The following is a 20,428-nucleotide window of genomic DNA, read 5'->3' on the forward strand; positions in this document are numbered from 1 at the left end:
GAAGGAAACATGGTGTGAGATCATCTGTATTCTTTTTACAAAAATTGAAGGAGGATGTTGAACAAGCTCTTGTCTAATCAACACCATCCTTGTATGGAACCTGGGCCTATACACAGGAGCTTAGCGGAATGAGCCACGTCCCAGCTTTGGGTTTCCTCAAAAGCATAACAGAGGCAAGAACTGCTTACAAAAACTTAATGTTACCTGAGGCAGGTAATGTTTGTAGAGAACAGGGGACAAAGGATGAGGTAATGAAGAGGAAGAACATCAGCCTAAAGATGTGTTACTGATGTCACTGAAGGTCACTGTATGTTGGAGAAGTATAGTCTGTGGGCAAGAGCTATCTACCTTCCTAAGATGGTATTCTAGCATCTTTACACACACACACACACACACACACACACCCATATGCTAAGGGATGGCTTCAGAGGTTGTCATTGTCCTGGTCTCCCAGGCACTTGTCCAAGCTTCAAAAACAATACACTTGCTGAATGACCTCAAAGTAAGTTGTCAGAGTCAGTCTTATCATCTGTGAAATGGGAATAATAGCAGAACCCAGCTCCTGAGGTTATTACTGGGAAATAGAAGCAAATCAATACAAAATCCCTTGGTGCGGGTCCTGCCATGTCAAAAATTTCCATAACCAGTTACATCTAAATATTTTATTTCTCCAGGGAAGGTAGGGCTGAGAGCACACAGAGACACATGGGACCTGTCTAGTTGAGAAGGGTGAAGTCTTAGAGTATTGATCAGAGGCGGGTCACTGTAGCTTGGGGTTCAGGCACACCAGCACCAGGGGTTCAGAAACCCACTGGACATGGAGAGCAAGCAGTGGGATAGGAGCAGCAGAATTAGTCAGGCCTGTGCACAGACAGCAGGACCCCTGACATAACTGGGGTGCATAATTGAGGCTCCTGCCTCTGGAGTTAGGTGGGGGATCTGGCAGCTGAACTGGGTTGGAGGGACCACAGCAACATCTCTGTGTGGAGCTCTGTGGGCCTATGAACAGACATGAAAGCAATGTAGGCACCCAGGGAATGAGCCTCCTCTACAGAACAGAACTTAAAGCTACTTAGGATAATACATTCAACTTAACATGATGTGCATCCATTTATAATCTGAAAAGGATAAAACCATAGGGGCAAAAACTAGACCAGAGCCTGTCAGGGATGGGATGGTAAAGTGAGATTGATTATGGTCACTGTCACGTGAGAAGGGGATCCTGAGAGTAACATGTGCCTTTACTATGGTGGTGGCTACCTGAAAGCATGTTATGGTCAAAACATGCTAGCCAGTATATTAAGTATATTAAGTAAGGGTCTGTCACTGAATTGAAAGCATCCTTTTATTTTAAAGAGGAATAAAGAAGGCACACGGTAATTGTCCTTAGATTGTTGCCAGCACCTGCCTATCTGCAGAATAGAGTAGCAAAAGCCTCAGTCTTGAAGACTGGGTAGGGGGATGGAGGGGGAGCTGGGACTCAGACTGCAAGGAGAACCACGCCAGGGAGGAGGGACTGGAACCAGCTTGCTGGAGCTGGAAACCCGCAAAGACAAAAGATAAGGCTGTGTGCAGGAAAAGACAAAAGATGAGCTTTGTAGAAAGAGAGCTGGTGAAGTGCTAGCCCAGAGAGGGGGACTTGGAATTCTACTCAGAGGGAGAGACTTTTCAGTGACACAGAGCTGAGAGATGCCTCTCACCCACGCATTTACCATTTCCAGAACTTTCCATCGCTTCATGCAGATATGCACTGCCATCTGTTTTCATTTCCCTTCGGCCTGAAGAACTTCCTTTAATATTTCATATGCTACAGATGTGCTAGTCATAAATTTGCTCAGCTTTCATTTATCAAAAAAATATGCTTTGTTTTATACTCATCACTGAGGAATATTTTTACAAGGTAATAGAATTCTAAGCTGATGGGTTTTATTTCTTTTAAAAATTTAAAGGTGTCATATCATTGTCTCTGGGCCTGCCTTGGTTTTGAACCAGGGTTTTGGGTTTTGTTTTGTTTTGTTTTGTTTTTTCTGTTCTAATTGTGATGTTCTTTTTATTGCTTTTTAATACCATCCTCCTTGTCTCTCTCAGATGGCGATAGCTTATGTGTCTCCCCCCCCCCTTTATTTCATTTTATTTGGTCTTTGCTTTATTTTGGGGTGCTTTGCTTTGCTTTTTATCCATGGAGTGAGGGGTGGAGAGCTTGGGATGTGGGGGTTGGTATTTTTTAATCAGATTTTTGGAAATTTCAAGCATTGTTTATTTAAATACTCGGTCATCTCTCTATCCTATCCTGCAGACTCCATTTAAAGCATCTATTTTCATACCGTATGTCACTGGGACTCCAGTATGATTTTTTTCCCAACCTTTCGTTCTTCACCATGAGTTGCGTTTCTATTACTCTCTTTTAGCTTTCTGACATTTGGTGTATCCAAATGCAGTGTTGTTGTTTTCAGATCGAGAATTTCCACTTGGCCTTTCAAAATATTTCTCTGCCAAGATTTCCCATCTGTTCATTCATTATATCCATCTTTTCTTTAAATCCTTGAATATTGGCAAGAGTTGTTTTACAGCCCCTGCATGTTACTCCTGTCCTACTATAACCTTAGGAACTCCTTCTATTAGCTAATTTTCTTAGGTAATATTTTATTGCTTCTACATGTGTCAAATAGTATGTATATATGTGAGTTAGCACACATGTGCACATACCATGTGTATGTGGATACCAGAAGTCAATGTTGGGTGTCTGTTTCAGTCTCTTCCAAAGCAGAGTCTCTCGGTGAGCCTGGAACCTATTGATTCAGCAAGGCTGGCTAACCAATGTCTCTCCTTGTCTCTAAACCATCACTACCACCATCACCCCTGCCCCAGCACTGGGATCATGGGTGTCCTCCACCATATTGCACCTGGCTTTGATATAGTCACTTCTTTATTGCATGATGGACATTGTGAAGGCTCCATTGCTGAGTGTCTGGACTTCATTTAGAGGGCATGGGACTTTATTTTGACCTGTGGTTATTTTGCTAGTGGATCTGTTTGATTCCCTTTCAAGTGCTGTTTTCTGAGCTTGGTTAAGATAAACCTAGGTAGAGCCTCCCCTTTTAACACAAAGTGGAGTTTTTGTTGTTTTTGTTTTTATTTATTCACTTTCCATCCCAATCGCTGTTCTCCCCTACCACAGTCCCTTCCCTGCCTCCCTTCCCCTTCTTCTCTGAGAGAGAAGTCCACCCCCCATGAGTATCCCACATCACCCTGTCGCATCAAGTCTCTGTGCTTCTTCTCCCTCTGATGCCAGACAAGGCATCCGAGATGGGAATGGATCCGAGACTACGTAGTTTTAACACTAGCTTATGAGACTAAGTAGTTTGAACACTAGTTTATGGCCCTTCTTAGGCTCTAAGTTGAATGCAAAGCATCTGTGCGGTGGGTGAGTTAGAGGTTCTGTATCTCCAGATTCTGTAACCTCTGGAATCTTCATTGAGTGCTTTCTCTTCCCTGCCCTGTGGAGTCTTGCCCTGCCCATGTGTGACTTAATTTGGGAAGAGTTAAGGGGACACCTACATGTCTCTCTGAAGCTCGTCTCTCTCTAACTAGATTCTCTCTGGCATTCTAGCCCACACATCCTGACTGCTTCCACTGTGCAGTCTCATGTATGCCTCCTCAGCCAAGCCAGTCTGCTTTAGCCTCCACCATCCTTCACTACAAGCCAGACAGTGTCTTCTGTAGCAGCCCAGGAAAGCAGGGGCTCAGCTTTGAGTTTTCCCTTCTCTCGGGGATTAGAGCCTTCGCTGTCTGTTTCGAGCATCCCAAAACAAGACCTCTATATAATCTGTTCTGGTTTATGGTTCCCTCAGAAGCAGAAGCCAAATGAGCATAACTAGATTTATGGGTTGATTGTAGATAAAAATTAGTTAATTCTGGACAGAACTCATAGATAAGGTCTACTCATAGATAAGGAGGCTGAGGCAGGGGGTCATAAATTCAAAGTCAGAAGACTGGAGGATGGATGTAGGTCAGTAGTTGAGCTCTTACATATGTGAGGCCCTAAGTTCAGCCCTATGTACTATTGGAGACATAGAGAAAGTGGGAGGTGGGTGGATTTCTTCCTTACTTTATATTGCCTTCTAAGAAAAATTAAAAGATCCTATTAAGGCATAATTTGTATCCTTTCATGATCTGCTTGACTTCTTAGTCTCATCACAGATCATTCATTATTTATTAAAATACACACACACACACACAACCATACATATGGGGTTGAGGGGCAGCAGTGATGCTACCCCAAAGAGTTCATGGTTTACCATGTAACTATTGTTTTTTCTTATACCTCTGCTTTTACACCTAACTTTTCTTCTGGAAAAAAATGCAGTCTTTTTTCCCAGCTCCATATCTGTCTTGCTAACTCCTATTCGCTAAACTTTACCTCATCTGCTTCTTCCAGGAAGCCTCTAGCACCATCTGGGCTTAGCGTCTGCCTTGTTAGACTTTCATATTCTGTCTGTCTCTACTGAGGTTACCTTGCTCCCTTAATTCACTGTCATAGTCTGGTTAGGACCCGTCCTTCCCATCCTTCCTCACCCTCCAACTGAACATCTCAAAGACATGGAGCTGACTGTCTCAGGGTTGCCATGGCCTGGCACAGGGCTTGGCAAATGGTTGATATAAAGAGCCAGATGGTGAGTGTTTTAGGCTTTGCAAGCCAAACCACTCAACTTTGCCACTGTAGCATGAATGCAATGCACAGATAATGAATAAAATATCAAACACTATTGGAACAAAGACAGGCAGAGCTAGCTTGATGGTCCCTAGTTTAATGCATAGTAGGAGCCAAGTAAGTATTCACTGTGGCAGAGCAGGGTGTGGTGGGATCTTGCTGAAGGCCTCAGAGGAGATGGAAGAGACAAAGCGAAGCAAATCCATTTCTAAAGAACAGTATTTTAGAATGAAAAGGCGTCGTCTTGAGCCCTTAGGTCAGGAAGAAAATGAGAGCTGAGTGTAAAAACTAGAAACAGAGGAAGCCCCGTCTCAGTTGGCATGTGACCTTCCCATGCAGATGTTCAGCCACACAGGGACAGGGTCCTGAAGAACACAGTGGGCTTGATCAGAGTGGGTCTCTGGAGTAGCCAAGAGCAGAAAGAGCCAAAGGGCAAATACAGGCTGTGTCCTGGGCAGCACTCAGAGGCAGATTGACAGAAGCCAAGTTCTGTAGCCAAGTTCAGAGCATTGGAAATTAGGCAGAGTCTGGGCCCAGGCCTAGGAGAGCAATACCAAGGCCAAGCAGAGAGTGAGGTTCAACACAGCATACGTGTATAAAACTCTCAGGTCCTCAACAGTTTTCAGTTAGCTGCTGGCTACGTGGTGCACGAGGGAGTCTGTGGTAGCTTGACCTTGGTCTTGAAGAGATGTAAGTGACAAGGTTGCCTAATAAAAGATAAAGTTCAATCCTACTGAGAGAAGACAGAACACAGAGATCAGAGGACCGCTGCTAGGTGTGGGTGCTACAGCAAACTTCATAAGGGCCCAGCAAACAAAATAAAACTGGAACAAAGATGTGCTCAGAGAACCATGGACAAGGCTGAGATTAGACAACAGGGGTTCAATCAATCCTCTCAGCAAGGACTAGGACATTCCTCTATGAAGCACTGTGAATGGATATCAAGAAAGTGAATGGGTGGCTTATGCAGGACGAGGCTTGGCAGGGGACCTCAGCGGCTGGCCAGGAAATCTGGGCTGTCACTGAACACCTGCTCTGTTAGTCAGCATTCTCCAAAGACACAGGAGCAAGAGGCTGTGGGCTCATAGATACAAAGAGATTTATGATAAGGAATTGGCTCACTCCAACATGAAGACTGTGAGGTTGCAAGCATGCAGCTAATAACCTGGAGACTGGAGCCAGACAGTGGTGCAGAGGGCCTGCTCTGAAGGCCTGGGACACTAATGAATGTGAAGTTCTAGTCTGCAAGCTACCAATAAACTCGAGAGCCAGAAACACTTACAGCCCGAATCCAAAGACAAAGCAAGGAAACGATGCCCCATCTTAGAAGCAGGTAGGCAGCAGGAAATCTGTATCACTGCAAAATCAACCTCTGTGTTCTAATTGGGTCCTCAGCTGACTAGGTGGGGCCCAATCCTTCAGAGGAAGCAATCTGTTTTAGTGTACCTACCAATTCAAGTGATAGTCTCCATTAGACACCCTCAGAGTCACATCTAGAATGTTTGACCAGATATCTGGCCTCTCCATAACCCATTCAAGTTGACACGTTAAATTAATCATCATTCAGGCCATGTGCAGAGCACCTCAGAGAATCCACCTGTCATGGAACATGCCTCTTCCAACACCAGACAGAAGGCAGACGTGCTTCTGATGGATGCTGGCCTTTTAGGCATCTTCGTAAATACTGGTAATTTAGTACCAGACATGACAGCAAAAAGGAGGCCAAAGAGGCTGTCAGTGTACATATTGAATACATATATTCAAGGCATCACCTGAAATGCCTTTTTAGACAAATGGACTTGGATAGCCATCAGCATCACTGATTCATATGTGTAAGCATTTGTTCCTCCCAGCTTACCAAATGATTTGTCCCATAGAAAATTCACCTGAGCTATTGGAAATACATGCTAAGGCCTGCTTTACTCTTCTTGCTATTTACAGGAATGTGGGTGAGGGGTTACTTTTCTGTTGCTGTGATAAAAAACACCACGTCCAAGGCAACTCATAGAAGAGTTTATTTGGACTTACAGAGGGATAAGAGTCCATCATGGACAGAGGCAAGACAAAATAGAGAGCTCATATCTTCAATTATAAGCCTGAAGTGGAAACAGAGAAGTAGAGTGAAACCATACTCCTAGTAATATACGTCCTCCAGCAAGGCCACATCACCTAAAACCTTCCTAAACAGTGGCACCAACTGGGGACCAAGTGTACAAATGCCCAGTCCTACGAGGGATGTTTCTCATTCAAATGGGTAACTCACCGTTGGTAACTCAAAGGCAGTGGCATCACCAAATATCCCACTTCAGTATGGATGACAGTTCAAAAAAGCTAGGTCTCTGGCACCCTCTGCTTGTCTTACATGCAGTTCTGCAGCTCAGAGTCTCTTCTTTCCCCAGCAATTATTACTGCTTACATAACATTGAGGGTTGGGTCCCCTAAATCTTACAGGTTTCAGAAGCTTCCTGAGTCCTACAAGCTTCCTTTAACCCCAAGGAAATAGGAAACAGCCATACAACATTGTCAGATGTAGGCCACTTGAACACTGTTGGGACAAGGTAGGGGCATGCCTCACCAAAAAATATGCACTTTTCTGTAAGGAGAAAGAGTTAGTAATAGACTTTGTCTTTCCCCTGCCTTCAAAGACTGAGGCCCCACTGTCTCACCAAGACAACAGGGTGATGCCCTGATTATTCTTTTAAGGGATCTACAAGCATTGATCTTGCTCCTTACCGTATCTTCTAATGCCTGGGTCTTCTTTCTCTCTCCTCCCTATTTCTTAGAGTTTATCTCCTTCCAGCTAACTGGAATACGTTTGACCACTTCTTTCTGTTAGTCCCATGCTTCTGGGTCTCAGCCAGATGATGCCAATTCAGACTTGTTTTATACTCAGCATTCCTGTCTTCTCCGCCTACTGGTTCTAAGTGCCACTCAGTCACCTAAACACATGCCTCTTGGCCATCAGGCCTTCCACAAACTGATCTGGATTTCTCCTGTCTCATTTAGATTTACTTTTTTTAATTTACTGGCAATTTTATTTCATGGGCTTCCACCTCAGAACAGTGCTGAGAACTTGATCATATCATCTCTGCAGAAGGAAAAACTGGGGCTGAGAATGGTTGACTTGTTCCACTAGAACATTCCAGAAGCAAGACTAGAATATACGTTGGTCAGATAAGAGTTTTAATGACTTTACCAAAAAGTGTGTGTGTGTGTGTGTGTGTGTGTGTGTGTGTGTGTGTGTGTGTGTGTGTGTGTGTTATTTGGGATTGAACTTAGGGCTTCTCTTGTACTAGTCAGGTGAGTGCTTTCTTGGTTAGCTACATCTCTAGTCCAGCATCTTCTGTCATATTGCCTTGTCTCCTAGCCACCTGTCTCTACTTCCTCTACCACTGCCCCAAAGCAAATCCTATAAATTCAAGCAAGGAATATTGAATGTCTCCCATTTTGTCTCTGCACCTTTAGACCCTGTCCCCTCCCCCTGACACTGGGTGTGCCCCACCAGATATAAGATATAAAGAAGAGCTTGCCCCTGTACCAGGCTAACCTGACCAAGAATCCCAGAGTCATGGGTAATCTTGCAAGAAACTCTCTAAGTCCAGATTTCCTCATATAGAAGAATTCTGATAGAATCTTGAGTTAGATAATGTTCTTGTCATTGTAACAACTACTAGGCAAAAGCAACCTAAGGAGAAGAGGGTCCATTTTGGCTCATGGTTTTAGAAGGAATATTTCAATACTTCCATGTGAGATGTCCATAGTAGTTTGCTGGCCTTCCAGATGTGGGGCCAAAATAAAGTCCCTGCTACACCTTTAGACGTCCAACCCTGGTTATCACCTCTACTCTCCAGATACTGCCTTTAAAGGATCCACAGTCTCCCAAACAGTGCCATTAGCTGAGGGGCAGATGCTCAAACACATGAACCAACGGATCTCCCACCACATCACCCACCTTTCCTAGTGCTACTGACCACATAGACACTCAGAGCTCTCTTTCTGTAATTAATACTGATTTTCTGTCTGTCTACTCTCCTGATATTCCATCTCTCCAGTCCACTCAAGGCTCTCTTTCATTTTCTGCCTCCACAGAGGGGTGTAGAGGGAGAGTAGGTGTTCTTGAGTCAAGAAGACTTGGGGTTGAAGCCTAGCTTTCCACTGCCTGGTCTGTAAACTCAGGTGGGCTCCCTAAATCTGTGGGGCTTAGGCTCCTCATTCAGAACATGGAGATAATGTTATAGTGAGGACCTCACTAGGAAAGCAGCATCCTAGCAGGGTATCTGATCCTCTTATGTGTGTTACTAAGAATCTCTGCTCCAATCCGACTGCCCTACCATCTTCCTACCTGGGCTCCTCTCATCCATTTCTCTTCACCTCCAAGAGCCCTCTTCTCAGTTGAAAAAGATTTTCTTCCACTCTCACTTTCTTATGGATTCTTCTTTTAAAAATATTTATTTTTGTTCTATATGTATAAGTGTTTTTGCCTGCATATATTTATGTGTACTGTGTACATGCGATGCCCATGGAGACCAGAACAGGATTCAGAACCCCTGGAAGTGGAGTTGCATTAAGTTGTGTGATACCATTTGGATGCTGGGAGCTAAATCTGGGTTCCCTGCAAAAGCAGCTAACTTTTAACCTGAGCCATCTCTCTAGCCCCTAGTTTCTTGTGCATTCTCATTGGGCACATGTGTTCTCTTCTTCCTCTTCCTCCTCCTCCTTCTTCCCCTCCTTCTTCTTCCCCTCCCCCTGGTGATACTGAGAACATTCTCATGGGTTTCTCTAGCTGAAGGAATGCTAGTAACAGTTACAGCTTTCATAGTTCCTTCCAAAACCAGCCCAATTAATTTGGTCAACTCTGGGAGGTCAGACTTGGGGAGACAACTTAGGATATAGCTCAATGAATGATAGGGCGCTTGCCTAGAATATGAGAAGTGCTGGATTTTGTTCCCGGGACCATGTGAAGCAGACAACAAACAAACAAATAAATAAATACAAGAAAAACTGAGGTTCTCAGAGGTTGAATGACTTCTTCATAAGCACAACTCTCCAGCTTCAAGTCACCACGTGTACCAGTTTGCACCTGAGCGACTATTGGTCACCTGCTGTGGATGTTCTTTACTCTGCCAACTTGCACCCTCTCCCAGGGAGGATGTGGTCTTGCCCCTTCCCCTAGTCTTGCACAGATCTTACTGAGCTGATGAGACTGTGTTGAAACTTGAAGGCTGTGCTCTGCTGCAAAGTCACTCTAGGAAAACTAACACTTGCAGTGCTTAGCAGGGTGAATGCAAAGAGTGAAACTTTATTCAAGAAAGTAAGAGACCCAAAGACAGATCTCCTCTGGGAGTGCCTGCTTCTCTGCGCAGCAGCTTCTCAACCTCAGTTCGCTGGGTTTAAGGAATTTGGAGTTGGTTCTTTCATCCCCTGTGTTATTATGCGATAACTCTGATGAGCTGGATCATAGCTAATCTGCTCTTCCATCTGTTTCCCCACCCCCCGACTGTGAGTCCCTCAGGGCAGACGCCATGTCCTATTCCTATCAGTCCGTATGGCCTGCCACTGCGTTTGGCAGTTAGCTAATGGAAGTTGAATGGATAAAGCAGAAAGACCCATCTGGGTCCATCTTCTGATCTCCTGTGACTGTGCTCATTTCCATTCTCTTTCTATCACATCCCATAATATATATGTTTATTTCCCATGGTGAAGTAAGGGCAGGCTTCACATCTTTCAGTTTTGAAGCCATTCCCACAGCCATGAAATGGGGAAGCCATACTTACTGAGTGTCTGTTCTGTGCCGAGGTAATGTCATATATAGTGTCTCATTTTTTTATGATTTCACTTAACTCTCCTAATAGGTCAGTATGAAAGAGGGTGAAATGTGGGTAGATAAAGAAACTGATTCCAAGAGTATACATAGCTAGGATGTGGAAATGCTGTATGGAGTTCCTTGGCTGGAAAACCCAGTGCCCTTCTTCCTTTTTATGGCTCTTTGTTTTCCAACAACAGCACAGAGCACAGCTGAGACCTTAGTTTGGTAGAAGTCAGAACAGTGCTGAACTGAACTTGAGTTTAATTGCATTGAATTAGATTGTGCCTCTGTGTGTCCCCAGTGTTTTTGGGAATATATTCTGCACCTTCTCATTTGATTGATTGTGCAAAATGCTTCTGGAAACATGAGGTGAGAGCTCACATCAGAAATAGGGATGAAAACAGATTCCCTCATGGAGTCTAAAGCCTAGTAGGACTACAACAATAGTAAATATTGTTGGTTTTACTGGGGACACAGGAGGCAGGAGCTTCAGTCAGCCAAAGCTTCTGAATGATCACTTTCTATTTCTGTGACAAACATCATTGGATTACACTTCCATGTCACAGTATATCATTGGGGAAGGCAGGGCAATAAAGAAAGCAGAAACTATATGAGGGAATTCAGCTCATTCATTCCTTATCTAGATGTTTTAAACAACCCAGAACAGCCTGCCTAGGGAATGGTACCACCCACAGTGGGCTGATCATCCTACATCAATTAATGAGAGAGAGAGAGAGAGAGAGAGAGAGAGAGAGAGAGAGAGAGAGAGAGAGAGAGAGAGAGAGAGAGACTCATAATCTAACCTGGGCAACCCCTTAATTGAAGCTTCTCCTCTCAGATGACTCTATATCAAGCTGACAATGGACAATGGATTAATTAGGAAAATCATAAAGGAGGAAAAGAGATTCATGCCAAGCAAGACAATACAGAGGGAAAAACAATACTCCTTAGATACAGAATTTCAGGTAGGACAGGCATGAACACAGGAGGCATTTCAGAAGATCAGCATAACTAGGAGTAATAGATGCTGAAGTTGGCCTTTCTGTGTTTCTATTACAAGCTAAAGGTCACAAGTCCATGCCTTCACAAGTATACTCTTAGCTTAGATGACAGCTAAGCCTTTCTTTCTGCTCAGGAAATGAACTAGAGAACTAGCTGGCCACACCTCCACCTGTCTTTTCTTGAGATAAACACGAAGGCTGCATTTCCCTGATGTGCAGGCAATAATGAGCACTTGGGTTGACCCACATGGTGATTTCATTTGCCTGGGTTGGGATGTGGCTGCTATCAGCAGCTGGGAAGGTGCCAACTGGCTTTATGTACATGTCCTTGATGTGCTCCTGATATAGAGAGCCTTTGGGAAGCAATGGCTACTGTAGAAACAGAACCAGGCCCTACTCAGAATCCTTTTTGAATATGGTGGGATGGAGTGAAGAGTTCTGTCCATTCTAAGACATATAGCAGTTAGCTGAAAGTGTCACATGGGTTTATCTATTTCAGATTTTCCCCTTCACTGTGCCTATAAATGTTCTTTAATTTGAGACTTTGTAAAGCTAACCAAAGAATAGCTAAGAATTGAGCCAGTCCTATAACTGTATGTGACTTAGTCTATGAAGTGTATGTGACTTAGTCAATAGTAAATATAGATATATCTGTAGTATTTATAATCTAAAAAGAAGCTCAACGTGGTACTGGCCTTGAGTATCAGTTCCCTGTTCCCCATTTCCTTAGGAACTTTGATAAACCCTCAAGCTATGTTCTTTCTTGGTCCTGTTTGAATACTGCTGTTTCCTCACATTGTATATGATGGCCCTCCTGCACCCCACTACTTCCCACCATCCTTGCTGGTCATCACCAAGCCACTGTGGACTGACCACCTCTACCCACCCAGATTGTCTGCCCTGTTCTCTGAATGTGACTAGCCTGCTCGGCCCTCATATGGGAATGTACATAAAAGTCAGCCGAGGAAAGCCATGCCAAGCCTGGGCATAAAAGCCAGTTCCTACACACGCTTCAGCTTCTGCTCCCTGTTCACAGCCCAAGGTCTCCATGCCAGTCTGCTCCCTCTACTGCACCCTTCACCTGCTGCCTGGATGATTTATCTAAAATTCAAATGCAATCATGTCGCTCCCCTGATCAGACCCCTTCAGTGGCTTCCAGGTCTTTTCCGGTGCCATCCAAACTCTCAAAGCACTTAGAGCAATGGTGTCTGTACGCAGCTCCTTCTACCTCCATGCATCTAATTCTCCACTGACAGTGACACCGCAATGCTGAATTGCTGATGGCTTTCCAAGCACAGCATTAAGCTATGTTCCTGTGCCTGCCAGAAACAACCCATCCTTTCTATTTACCTTTATAAATCTTACTAGCATTTCAAATTCTCTCAACTGCCCATCCCTCAGAGAACCCCTTAGACAAAGGGTGTCTTGAGCCGCCTTCTTGAGGTACCCATTGTTCACTTCTGCATGATTCTCAGACTCATGGCCAGTAGACATTCTCTCTAATCACTGAGTAGTGTTGGAATTAAGACAGAGCAGTGCCTACTCAGTACTGGCTGCTTCTTTGAACAGTTTCCACCCTCCTCATTGCTAAAGAGGTTTAAATTTCCACCCTGGCCACACTGATATCTGTATACTGATTGATTTCCAGGTCGGGCTAACCATTGGTCTGCCATCATTGGCGGGTCCCACTCCAAGAACTACGTGCTGTGGGAGTATGGAGGGTATGCCAGCGAAGGGGTCAAGCAAGTTGCTGAACTGGGCTCACCAGTAAAAATGGAGGAAGAAATTCGACAACAGGTAAGAGCATACCAATGGCAAAAATGAGGTCAGAGCATCCCTGAATTTCATTTTCAGGGGCTTGAAATGTACTGTAGAGTGTGGTCTATGGACTGAATTAGAGAGCCTTAGTTTCTCTAGCTAAACTAATGCATCTTCTAGCTTTGGTATGCTAAAGCCTGCTGTAGGCTTGTTGTTGGAAAGCCAGACCTCTGGTCTCCTGAGACAGAAACTGTGATTTAGGGTTTCATACTTTGGTTCTTGAGGGTAGAGGATAATCTTCAAGCTGTCTAAGCAAATTGTCACTTCTGGAAAGAGACATTTTATGTGTTGGCATGTGGTGTTTCACAACAGTGCCTCGATGTGTCTGATAAATTCACTGACCATTAGTCATGATCGTCATGTACTGATGTGATACCAGGAGCCCGGGAGCTGCCCCATTATCTAGGCCCAGCATCTACTGAGGAGGGCAAGTGAAATGACCCACTCTTCTTGTCAATGTGTTTACCTGACAATGGGCCATCTCTCATCAAAAGCCTGAGCTAGTTAATAGCAAATGGAGGCAGAGAAGAAGGGTCTTGGAAGAAGAGTGGTTTTGTGGTTTGCTATGGAGATACGATGGCTTGGCTTTAGCTGTCATTCCCATGGAAGCCTCTCTGGTACAAGAAAACTACCCAAGCAGCCATGTCTCAGTGACCCCAGCTGTTCTGGAGCAAGGAAAGGACAAGCTGTGTTTAGGGTGTGGCTATTTCACAGTGCAGGACACTGAGAGGCCACTGTCCTTCTTTCTTCCACCCTGCATCTCCCAAGATGATGGAGGAAGCCCCATATGTATGGTGCTCCTGTTATGTTGTGATGGGTGTTTGCTCAAAGGCCTCAACAGACTGAGGGGGTGAGCACAGACCTGACGCAGTTATTCTCTGAAGCCTACCATCTGGACACCAGGCTGCCCACAGTCCTGGACTGCATGCTGCTGAAGTCACCCTCTTCCTTCATGATGCCCTGAGGGATCTTTTTAGACCACAGTGTGAGAACAGCTTCAGAATGAGCTTATGTTTCTCCTCCATTTGATTTGAAGTCTAAATGTTTTAACATTGCATGGCATTAATTCATGATCAAATCACCCTTCTTTGTAACTGAAGATGACCTAGAACTCCTTAATCTTCCTGCCTCCGCCTCTGAGTCCTAGGATTGCAGGCAGTCAGCACTATGCCAAGTTTTATGCAGTGCTCAGAATCAAACCATAGACTTTGTGTAATTTAGAGCAGTATGCTGTTAACTGAACTCCATCTCCAGCCTACAGCGCCAGCCTTCCAGTTGCCCAGTTTCTCCTACTCCGCCACGCCTCACAAGAGACCTAACTCTTCAGGCGACAGCCAAGTCATGATTGCTCCCTCCAAATTGGCGATAGTGTGCCTGGCTTGCCACTGGGGACCCTTTGTCTGGAATCCCAAAGGTCTACTTTCTAGCTCGTAAGCATGAAATTGCGATTGTCCAGCTCTGAGGAATGGGATGCTGAAAACCATTTGTTACAAAGAAATAATGAAGCTGGCAAGATAAATTCAAGATCAAGAGTGTCCTCCTAACAGTGCTGGTCTTGCTTACTGCCTTTCTTTAGAAGTTTCTAGAAAGGAGAGACACGTGCAGGAATCATGCAAAATTAAGATTATGAGCCAGGCTGATGGCTCAGCAGATAAAGGCACCTGCCATACAAACCTGAATACCTGAGTTTGATCCCTGGAACCCACGTGAATATAAAAGGAGAGAACCAACTTGTTAGAAAGTTAATGGCCCCATAGGCTCACAGGGAATGGCACTGTTAGGAGGTGTGGTCTTGCTGGAGTAGGTATGGCTTCATTGGAGGAAATGTCACTGTCTCTTCCTGCTGCCTGTGAATCCATATGTAGAACTCTTAGCCCCTTCTCCATACCATGTCTGCCTGCATGTCACCATGCTTTCCGACATGACAATGATGGACTAAATCTCCAAACTATAAGCAAACCCCAATTAAATGATTTCCTCTATAAGCGTTGCCGTGGTCATGGTGTTTCTTCATAGCAATAGAAACACTAAGACACAACTCCATAAAGTTGTCCTCTAATCTCCATATGTGTGCTGTGGAGTGTATACACTCACTCACACACACACACACACACACACACACACACACACACACACTACACTTTTAAAAATTTAAAGTGGGATTATCTTTTACTGGTGAACATAAATTCTCATATGTCATGACAGTTAAAAGGTTGAAAATCATGGGCAGGGCTTCAGCCTTAGAATACCCCACTTCAGAAAATGTGTGCATGCTGTGACCTTAACCAGCCTGCTGCCGGGAGTCTGTCCAACCCAGCTGGCCCGGCTTCCTGCTAATAAGCTTAATTATGGGGAAAGAGTGGGTGTCTATCTAACACCACCTCTCAGCCTGCTGGGTATTGGATTTCTCTCATTAGCCCTCCTTGCATCCAATTCTGGGAGGCCCATGTTAATATGCAAGTTCTACCGTAAGGAGAAGGTATAGTCAGTCAAAGTTCTAAGGTTTCTTAGAACTTTAAGCCCAAGTTTGTCTGGCTCCAAAGCCTATACATAAAATCTAGTGTATAAATTATAGAGCTCCAAGCCGACATGCCCCAGCACCACCCCCATTCCAAATATGATGAGAATTTCAAGATGGCAATGCTGTGAATTTCACAGCATGGGCCCCATGACATTGAATAAGCGACTTCCCACCTATGCACCTGCCCAACTCCGCACCCCCATCCCACTTCCTGCCAACTCCTGACAGAGCCTCCCTCAGCAGGCAGCACCATCCGCCTCCCAGCACCTTGAAAATCCAACTTCAGTAATTTCAAGGTCCCTTCAAGTTCCAAGAGATTCACAGCCTTAAATATCCTTCCCTGAAAGCACACAACTTATATTTTTCTATAAGTCAAGGAGGAAGCAACATAAAAAGGAGCAAGAAGACGGGTCTTCCTAGAATAGAAATGTGTCCTCTGCATAGCCAGAGGACTTGTTTGAAAACTTCAACAAATTCTCTGTCCCCAGCCCTTCCTACTTTATACCCTCTATCAAAGAGCCCCATTCCAGCTGAGATGCAAATAAAATCTCTTTTCCCACAAAAGGCATTTTGTGTGTCCCTCATTATGGAATTATACCTCACAGCCATTTTCACAAGCATTAAAAACCACAATGGACATTATTGGATATACATTTTATGCTAATGGATTTCAAACACAAATTAGCACAAATACTAATCACATTAGTAGTGAGGAATTATACTAATTCTGTTGGGTATAAACCTTATTGTTACTATAACTGTAGAGTCCCAAGAAAATTCATGACAAATTACTGCAGAGGCATTGTTGGCAGTTATGCTACCGGCCAGAGACAGTGGGGGAGGGGTGCAGAATGTGTGCTTCTTCTTTAGGAGAAAAGAGGCCTACACACCCTGGTGTCCATTGGTGTCTGGGAGTTGGAAATAACTTGAGTTTTCTTTGTTAGCCATATGTATTTCTTGAGAAGTTTTCCAGTTGATTTGTAGGGTGGGGTATGTGTACCTGTGTGTGCTGTGTGTGTATGTCTCTGTGTGTATGTCTCTGTGTGTGTCTGTGTGTGTGCCCATAAATATGCTTAGGAGGACACGAGTGTGTACATATAGGTGGAAACCAGAAGTCAATCTTGGGCTCATTCCTCAGGAGTCAACACTTTGGTTTTTGAAGCATGGTCTCAAAGAGACCTAGGACACACCAATTTTGCTCAGCCAACTGGCCAGTGAGCTCCAAGTTTCCTCCTATCTCTGTCTCCCCAGTCCTGGGATCACAAGTGTCTACCAGGGCCAGCTTCCATGTGTGGAACTGGAGATCAAGTTCAAGTCCACATGTCCCTGAAGCAGACACTTTACCCACTGGGCCATTGTTCCAGCCCCATTTGCCGATCCTTAATTTAGATGACTTGAGGGATTTATTGTTCAGAATTTCTAAGTTCCTTAAATAGTGTTACTCTTTGTCAGATGAACAGCTGGTAACTAGCTCTCCCATTCTGTAGATACCTATCTGTCCCATTGATTGCTTCCCTTGCTGTGCAACTTTGTTCATTTGTGGTAATCCCACTTGACTATTCTCTTGGCTACACCAAAGTCTTCAAGTGTTTCTCCCTGTTTTCTTTTAGTCATTCCCTAGTTTGGGGTTTTGTTTTTTCAGCTTTTTATCTGTTTTGAGTTGATTTGAGAGCAAGGTGAAAGGAGTTTGGGTCTTAAATACTAAGTTAAAAAAGCCAGATACATGTTCTCTCACATGCAGACACTTGAAGAAGTAAAAAATATAGATTAGTGAAGAGCAGCAGTTGGGAGGGGGAGGGGAGATAAATGAGGGGTAGCTTTGGTTAGCACACTGTATGCATTCAAACATAGCATTGAGTGCTCTGAATACATGCAATTTATGCATGCTAACAAAAAGTATAATAATGTTTATAAAAAGAAATATAAAGCTATGGCTAGATAACCTGGCAGGCCACAGATGGATAACCTCAGGTGGGAGGAGGCTGTAGGAAAAGGAAGCGGGGGACTGGAATTTCAAGAGCCGATGCAAGCTCATTTCCTAAGAACACTTTACCTCACTACAACCACTTGTAAGCCAGAAATCACAAATTATAACTGGGTTTCTGGTTCTCTGCTGGATACTAGGGTAAACAAGAGCCCATTCACTCATTTATCCATGCTAGAGAGCTAGCTACCCTCCTGGACACACCATGCCCCAGCATCTGCCCCCTCTCTTAGGTTCTTTCCACTCAGCCCACCAGCACTACACTCCTTCCATCTAAGCATCTATCTTTTGTGTACATTTCAGCACTAGTCTTTTGGTGGTCCTGACTTCAAGTCCTCTTCCTGTTATCCTTTCCAACCAGGGTCAGCTTTATGAAATATAAGTTATCATGCCATCCCCCATGTTATAGAATCATAACAGCTTCCTTTTATAGAGCCCCTTCTCAGCTGGGTTCATCTTCTAGCTCCCTAAGGGAAAGGGAAGGGAGGAGAGGAGAGGAGAGGAGGAGCGGAGGGAAGAAGAAGGAATCTGAGGAGATGGGGAGAAGGAAGGGGAAGGAAGGGCAGAGATTCCTTTGTGAGCCTACATTCTAACAGAGACAAGAAAAGGAACTAACAGAAACACATAGAGCTGTGGTCGGGTTTTGTAGGAGAAAACTTCCCTAGCACATACAAGACTGTATGTTCAATCCCCAGAAAATGGAGGGAAAGGGTTTATAAGTTATTAGTAAATAATTACAAGTTGGTGGAAACGAAAAGAAACCTGTGGTGATGACTTTCAGAGGCCTAAAAGTAAGACAGACCCTGTTGTTGGTGTGAAGAGGATCACCCTGAGTAATAAACCATTTAAATTATGGCCCCCCAAAAAAGTGGAGTGGGAAATCATGTATAGATGCAGCATGTCCAAAGGCCCTGGGGCAGAAAATATATTATTGTGCTTACAGAAATAAAACTAGGGACTACGCAGCAAAGGGGGGGGGAGGGGGCGTGGGTGGATAGTTGCACTGAAGAAGAGTAAGGGACCATATTGTCTCCACTAAAAAGAAAATCATGGTAAGGGTGGGAAAACAGATGCCTACGTGTGTGTACACACACACACACACACACACACAACCCAAAGATGACTTTGAGTTTTTCTACAAGAGGAGAGAGACACCAAAACAGCATTTTTAGTAGCAGGCTTTGTAGAATGGCATGATGGGATTTTCCCCTTTGCAGCCTCCTCAGGAATCATAGTCAAGACCCATGGTGCTTTGCCTTCATTTGCTCTCTGTTGTTATAAAACACAGTGACACAGACTGGGAAACGTATGCACAGTTGACACTTAGTCTACTCGTGGTGCTGGGATGGGAACACCCAAGTTCTCTGTTTATCTTAAGCTGAGACTTAGGAAAAATAGAAATCCCAGTAGCCCAGGCTACCCTGGATAGGCAGAATGCAGAACTATCCTCGGGTGGCAGCTCTCACACCCTAGAATTTTACTCAACAGCATCACCAGTGCCTGGGAATTCTGAGGCTCTCTACGTGAGAAAAGGTAGGCATTTATTTGATCAAAACATACACAGTATTTAACTCACAGAAAAACCTATTTTTATAGTAACTGAAATGAAATAGTCCAAATGGAAGGCAAATTCAACTGGGAGATAATTGACAAATTGCCTTAAGATGTATAGGGCAATATATCAATATTTGTTAAAATTGTAACATTGTCTCTTTATTGTAGCAATAAAAACAGGATTATCTGTTTTTAGCATAGCCATTTGTAAGTATACAGTTAGATAGCACTAAGAATATTCATATTGTCAGTGTGCCTCTTTGTTTGAATTATCTATTGAAATAGAGTCTCACTGCATAGCCCAGGCTGACCTTGAACTTGGGATCCTCCTGCCTCAGCCTCCTAAGTCCTAAAACTGCAGACATATACCACCATGCCTGTCTACTGTGAATACATCTTTATACCTCTAGATCAGGGGTTCTCAACCTGTGGGTCATGGTCCCTTTGACAAACCTCAATCTCTAAAAATTCTACATTATGATTCATAATAGTGGCCAAATTATAGTTATAAGTAGAAACAAAAATAATTTTATGGTTGGGGGTCACTATAACATGAGGTACTATATTAAAGGGCTGCAGCATTAGGAAGGTTGAAGACCACTGCTCTGGGTGGTAATTCTGACCTAAAGACTATTTTCAGGAATGTTCTCACACAGAGGTATATGGGGAAAAACACTCATAACATTGCTTCTCGGGAGGCAGAGGCAGGAGGGATTTCTGAGTTCGAGGCCAGCCTGGTCTACAAAGTGAGTTCCAGGACAACCAGGGCTATACAGAGAAACCCTGTCTCGAAAACAAACAAACAAACAAACAAACAAAAAACCCTGAGAGGTGGAAATAAGACTTTTTTTTTTTATCAGTAGAGGACATTTGAAGTTCTACTGTAGCTTATAGTGAAGTACCATGCAGCTCTTGAAGGAGGTAAGGCAGATATGTTTGTGCTGGTATGGAATGATCCCCAATACATACATATTTTTCAAAGTGGGGGAAAGTAAAACAGTGTGTGTAACTTGCAGCCATCTAGGGAGGGAGG

General features: G+C 44.0%; 1 protein-coding gene across 1 annotated transcript in view; it reads left to right on the forward strand.

The window, feature by feature from the left end:
- Positions 1–20,428, forward strand: part of Spon1 (spondin 1) — a 279,250-nt gene that overhangs the window by 156,448 nt on the left and 102,374 nt on the right. Inside the window, exon 6 of the mRNA XM_021166919.2 lies at positions 13,167–13,315. Coding sequence (XP_021022578.1) covers positions 13,167–13,315 — 149 coding nt within the window. The remainder of the gene's footprint in view (positions 1–13,166; positions 13,316–20,428) is intronic.

The sequence above is a fragment of the Mus caroli genome, chromosome 7 (assembly GCF_900094665.2).
Source record: "Mus caroli chromosome 7, CAROLI_EIJ_v1.1, whole genome shotgun sequence".
Classification (NCBI taxonomy): Eukaryota; Metazoa; Chordata; class Mammalia; order Rodentia; family Muridae; genus Mus; species Mus caroli.